This window comes from Lolium rigidum, chromosome 2 (genome assembly GCF_022539505.1).
Source record: "Lolium rigidum isolate FL_2022 chromosome 2, APGP_CSIRO_Lrig_0.1, whole genome shotgun sequence".
Taxonomy (NCBI): domain Eukaryota; kingdom Viridiplantae; phylum Streptophyta; class Magnoliopsida; order Poales; family Poaceae; genus Lolium; species Lolium rigidum.
The window spans coordinates 250,612,637-250,619,077 of record NC_061509.1 but is presented as its reverse complement, the minus strand read 5'-3'; the positions used below and the strand labels follow the sequence as shown (position 1 = coordinate 250,619,077).

The following is a 6,441-nucleotide window of genomic DNA, read 5'->3' as shown; positions in this document are numbered from 1 at the left end:
AAATTGAATTGTGATTTTTTATGGAATCACATCTTTAAAAATTAGGATTTTATTGTTTCTAGAAAACTATATTTCTCTATGTTTCTATGTGCATGAATTTTCAAATATATTATGTTTACTTGTGCACAAATAAATGAAACTCTAAGGACCGTGGCAACGCACGGGCATTCAACTAGTGGGTTCTAGTATGGGTCCAAGCCTAAAAGGTCAACGAGCTATTTTCCTGATCTCGAACGTCCGATCCTGATCCAGTGATCCATATCGCTCTCGGTCGTGTGCCCCAATCCCCTTTGCTTCCCGAGCACGGCGCTTCTTCGGCTCGCCTGCGCATCTCACATCCTTGTAAGGCGGAGCCTCACATCTCACCGGCGGCCACTCCTCTACCTGCCGGCCTGCGTGCACTCGCGCGCTTCAGTCTCAGTTGTTGCAGGCAGGTCAGGTCAGGATCGGCGTCCTACCCGTCGGCCAAGGGCGCAAGGAAACCAACCCATGTATGAATCTCCCTCATGTACCTTCATTTCAAGCCAATCCCATCCAATCCTATCAAATTCAACGCAAACGTTGACCACCGCCGTTGACCCATCAGTCCATGGTTGCAGATGCTGGCTTGCTAGGTCCTTCCTCATTGCTGCACCTTAATCACCTGCCTGAGTGACTGACTACATGAGGGTGATGCCCTTTTCTCCGGTATGTATTTTTCATAGACTAAGTGTGTTTATGTGCCAACCATGGAAAACGGACACGGAATTAATGATTGCTAGTAGACTCTGATACTAATTCTCGATTATTTCAACTCTATGTACTATTACCTTCCATGTAGATTTTTTGCTCCTTCATTTGCAACCATGTATTTATTATAAGACTTGGGCATGCCTAAGTCATTTGGCAACAACCTTGAACAAATTAACCATGACAGGAGGTTAGCACATACTGTAGGCTAAGAATAAAAAGGTTGAACAATTTCTTTTTGTTTTGCTATGCAGCACTTAAGGACACATCTCTCATCTTTGGAGTCATCACATTGAACAGAAACACCTTTTAACATACTGTAATCGTATACGCCTCTGTTGCAGGTACTGACGTGGTTAAGATAATCTTTTTTTTTTCTCTGGAACTAGCATGGTTATGCATTTTCAGCACCTGGGCTTGAGAAATAACAAACTTACTAGCATGTGAATAGTCGAGTGGAGAGCAGCCCTGAAGTACTGCGAGGTTCTGTTCCTTTCACTCCAACCTCTGTCACGACCAACATCTTCGCAATAGGTCACCATCGTCTTCGCAGCTCTGCCCCCAACCCCTCGCAGCTGCTAGGGGGAGGAGAGAAGAAGAAGAGCACAAGCATATGCAGCACACGGAGGAATAAGACACTGGATGGTTAGTCTGATCTTCCGCAACATCGTTCTTCCTTCCAGAACGTAACCTGGTTGGGGGCCAATAACAGACATACAGACACTAGCTCGGATACATCGAAATCTTGAGTGAGCAAGAGGAATGGAAAGATTTTTGGTGAGCGCATCTACCGGGGCCATGTGTTCCCTCCTGGGGAAGTTGGGCACCATGCTAAGTGAAGAATTCAAGCTACTCAAGGGTGTTCGGGATGATATCAAGTTCCTCAAGGATGAGCTAGAGGCCATGCAGGCATTCCTCCTCATGATGGCAGATGTGGAGGAACCTGATAAGCAAGATGAGCTCCGTGCAGACGCTGTCCGGGAGCTGTCCTATGATATGGAGGATAAAATTGACAAATTCATGCTACTCATCGACCATGAATCAAGCTCCCAGTCAGATAGCTTCAAGGATCTCTTTAACAAAAGCATGAGGAAGATAAAAAGTGTCAAGACACGTCATAATATCGCCAAGGATATTAAGGACATCAAGAGCCAAGTTGATAAAGTCAGCGAGCGATATGCAAGGTACATAAATGGATTTTATGTCAACGAACTTCGTATTGCAATATTATTGTTTACGATCACTTATCAGTCCTCGTATCTAACTTCTTACACCGCAAACAAAAGGTACAAGATTGATGTGTCCTCCAAACCTAGAAATGCAAGAGTTGACCCTCGAATTGTGTCTGTCTACAAAGATACAGCAGAGCTTGTTGGAATCGATGGCCCGAGAGATGAGCTTGTGAAGTGGATGAGTAACAATGAGGGCGAATCATCACATAGACAAAAAGTTGTCTCTATTGTTGGATATGGGGGTTTAGGAAAGACGACTCTTGCCAAACAAGTCTATGATAAACTTGGGGCAAACTTTGAGTGTCGGGCTTTTGTGTCAATTTCACGTACCCCTGATATGAAAGGAATTTTGATTTCTATATTATCTGAAGTCAGTAATGGAAAGGTACGCGCCAGAGCAAGCTATCAACAAATCATTGACCAGATCAGAGAAGTTCTGACCGATAAAAGGTATGTAATTACTCTATTGCACATATGATAATATTTGCACTTTGCAATAATGTAATAAGTCATTATGACTATGTGCCTTTTTTTCGGAGTACCATCCATGTTCAAGCAGCCTCTGTTTCTATAATGAAAGACCCATGAACATTCATTTTGACTTTGACCCATCATGTTGCCAGCATGCACCATGGGATCTGGGCAGTCCAGTCATCATATTGCCATAGTCGACGACCTGTTTCCCTTTATGATAATCAACATTTGTTGTTTAATTAGCAGAGGAGTTAACATAGTTGCACTAAAACCTCTTTGATATTTCCATTGTCGGTATAAATTTATCATGTGTGGCCTTGTTGTGGCAATGCCACACTCGCCATAGCAGCCAAAAGGATCATGGCTTTTGTTTGACGTAAAACCAATAGTGGATTTGTTTCTGTCTTTTGTTGAATCTTTTTCATGGCTCTATAGAGAATTTGATAAGCCAATGATTTTTTTTCTGTCTTTCATAATACGGTTAACCACCATGTTAACTAATCGATTATGAAAAATTGGATCGGATTTTGCAATTCTTTTTTCTGCAGTACCTCGAGGTGGCATGAGCGTGAAGGACTCTAAACACCCATGCTTAGAAGGCACCATCTTTAAATTTCCATAAGAAAAATTCTTGAACCTAAGAAACTAGTGAGCAATAAAGTAGTTTAAGGGCCTATGAAATTAAGGAAAGACATAAATAAATTATCAGACCCAACAAAATCTTAAAAGTGTATTAGGACCTGCCAAGATCAGCATGCTGCCTAGCACTGGGGTTTCCAGACCTAGCATGCGTTGATTTCTTTTTTCTGTGTACTGATATCATCTTTTATTTTTCAAGACCATTTTTTTTCTATATACTAACTTTTTAGTTTTTTTTCACCAAGAAATAATTTGTTCCATGAGACCATGACCACTATCATTCTGTGCTAACTCTTTTTTTACTTTGTTCTGCCCATATATAGTGATAGATTGTTCCAAGATAACTTTTTTTCATAGGTGGCTTAATGTCAATGAATTCAAATTTGTTTATATTCCATATCATTATATATTAGTTTTACTATTTTTTAATCTTCTAATTGTGCTCCACTAATAGTCTGAACAAGCACTTTTGATGTATTTTCCTAAAGAAAATTATAGTAATAATATTCTTGGATTATCCTTGAGCATTACTGATGTTGCATGTAGTCTGAACAAATCCTAGTTTAATTGAATCTTGATTTGTACCATTAGTTCAAAAGATATGTAAATTTTAGGCTTATTGCTAGACTTGAAAAAAAAAGTGCCTCTGACATAGTACGATATTGAAGTCTAAGCAAGAATCTAGAGATATCATGGATCACAACATGTACTCGAGCACATTATTATAGACATCATATTGTTTAATGTTTTTTTCATAATTATATTGCAGGTACCTAATCATAATTGATGATGTATGGGATATTCAAACATGGGAACTTTTGTATTGTGCATTAGTCAAGAATGATTGTGGCAGTGTAATTATGACCACAACGCGTATAAATTCCGTGGCTAAATCATGTTGCTGTTCTGATGGGGATCTTGTCTACAAAATCCATCCACTTGGTATGGTTGACTCGAAGAAATTGTTTTTCAAGAGGATATTTGGTTGTGAAGAGAAATGTCCTCCTAGCTTGAAAGAAGCCTCGGAAGATATCTTAAAGAAATGTGGTGGTTTACCATTGGCCATCAATACCATATCTAGCTTGTTGGCTACAGGGAAAACAAAAGAAAAATGGGATCAGGTTCGAAGTTCTATTTGCTTCGTGCAAGGCAAAAGTTCTGACATAGATGCTATGAGTTACATATTATCTTTGAGCTACCTTGACCTTCCCCTTTGTCTAAGAAGTTGTCTACTGTACTTGACTATGTTTCCCGAAGATTATGAGGTTGGAATGGAGCGCGTAGTACATAGATGGATTTTTGAGGGTTTCATCCACGGCGAAGATAAGGAAGACCTTGTTGAACTAGGAGAGAAATATTTCCATGAGCTTGTTAACAGAAGTTTAATAATGCCGAGACGCATATGGTGTGATGGAAAGGCACAATCTTGCCAAGTCCACGACACCGTACTTGATTTCCTCATTTACAAGTCTAATGAAGAGAATTTTTGTACCCGGTTAAGCAATCATTCAAAGCAAGATCGTGTAGTTCGCCGCATCACTCTCTTGGGAAATGAAGACCGAGAAAGTGTCGAGCATTTGGATTTATCACATGCCCGCTCACTTGCTGTTTTTACCTATTCTCAGGATTACTTGCCTCCCCTTGCGAGGTTGAATGCTCTGCGTGTGCTGGACCTATGTAACTGCGTTGGATTGGGAAATCATCATGTCCAAGATATCGGAAGGCTTTTACAACTGAGGTACTTGAATATCGCTGGCACAAAGATAACCAAGCTTCCTAGAGAAATTGGAGGCTTGCAGTTTCTAGAGATGCTAGATGCGTCATACTCAGAATTACACGAGCTTCCTGAGTCGGTTACTCGGCTAAAACGACTAGCACGTCTTTTTGTTCCAAAAGAAACTAAATTGCCCGATGGTATTGGAAACATGGAGAACTTGCAAGAGCTTGGGCATGATATGAACATCTTTGTGCAATCAGTGAAGTTCCTGGAAGGACTTGGCAGAGTAGCAAACCTGAGGCAGTTGGGCATTTGTTGGGACAGCGAAAGTGACAAAGCAAGTTCCAAGGGACAAAAGCTAGTGTCTTCTCTATGTAAATTGGACGCATGCAAGCTTTGTAACCTCTGTATTGAATTGCATCTAAGAGAATACGATGGCATCGTAGGACATCCGTCCTTGCCTGCACTCAAGAGCATCCGAAAGATTAGACTTAGGCATGGGCAACTCTCTTGGATTCCGAAATGGCTTGTTTCACTTATTAACCTAGAAATATTGTTTATCAATGGCACAGAAATGGATCAGCAGGATGTTGAAGTGCTTGGAAGCATACCTAAACTGCTTGAATTGAGAGTGTTAACCAACTGCATAGAGCACACCATCACTATCTCTGGGGGATTTCAACACCTACAAAGACTTGTGTTCAATGTCTATGCAACAGAGTTGATGTTTGAAGCGGGGGCTATGCCGAATCTTAAAGAGCTTTATCTCGGTATTCGCCTGCGTAACTACAGATACGGTGCTGGTTGTGGTTTTAATGATTTCGGCATCGAGAACCTCTCCCGCCTTGCTTGGTTCCATGTCCACATGGATTGCCGTGACGGAAAGGCTGCAGATTTGGAGGCTGCAAAGGGTGTTTTCAAGAGGATGGCCGATGCACACCCCAACTGTCTCACGTCTGAAATGTACATAGTATTCTCCGATATGTTGCAGAATGAGTGATAAAAGGGCGTTACATACTCTGAATCCTGGAAGCCAAACTATTGTGATAGGGTCAGTTATTTCAGAACAAATCTCTAGTGGATATGAAAGAAACACTTTCTTCTCCATTTCCAGTCCTTGTGTTTTTGTGACTGTATAAACATCCATGCTTTGATGAAGCCCTGTATTTTTATCGCCCTTTGTTCTGTAATATTGACTTATATTTATGTAGTCAAGTTCCCTTGTGTTGTTGAATCACCTGAGGCTCCAGTACATCTATTCAGTAACATTTTGATTAGTAAAGTGCTATTTGTTCCTATCTGGTCTGTCCTTACATATACTACTTCCGTTTACTGCTGTCGGCACAATGCTGGCAGCCTCTGAATTCTTTCTTTCACGTCAAGGATGGGGGCTGAAGTCTTTTCTTTTTCCCCTTTTCTTTTGCCGAGTGTTTGCCGGTAGTTTGTTTTCTCTTGATGGCTTTCATAATAGTTTACTAATAGAATGTTGCTTGGAATTGTAGTTCCTGCCCGTTGGTCATGTGATCAGGCCGTGTGATCATGGGCGCGTTTGTTAGGCTGTGAGGACCTTTTTTGCATAGGCTGGGGCGTGGAACATGCCGTTTGGTTGCCTGCAAGCCGTCACGTTCTTGCACGAACCAGGTTTTAAAG

General features: G+C 41.1%; 1 protein-coding gene across 3 annotated transcripts; it reads left to right on the top strand.

Annotated features, from left to right (window-relative positions):
* The first annotated feature begins 337 nt into the window (after nt 1-337).
* Nucleotides 338-5,963, top strand: LOC124693258 (disease resistance protein PIK6-NP-like). Of its 3 annotated transcripts, none has more exons than XM_047226732.1 (4): nt 338-491; nt 600-687; nt 1,264-2,411; nt 3,844-5,963. In XM_047226732.1, exons 3-4 carry the CDS (start codon nt 1,492-1,494, stop codon nt 5,789-5,791), a joined length of 2,868 nt encoding a protein of 955 aa, XP_047082688.1. In that variant the 5' UTR covers nt 338-491; nt 600-687; nt 1,264-1,491; the 3' UTR covers nt 5,792-5,963. The 3 variants fall into 3 exon arrangements, with proteins under 3 accessions (XP_047082688.1, XP_047082686.1, XP_047082687.1); XM_047226730.1 differs by having other exon boundaries at nt 1,119-2,411; XM_047226731.1 differs by having other exon boundaries at nt 984-2,411.
* Nucleotides 5,964-6,441: the final 478 nt, after the last annotated feature.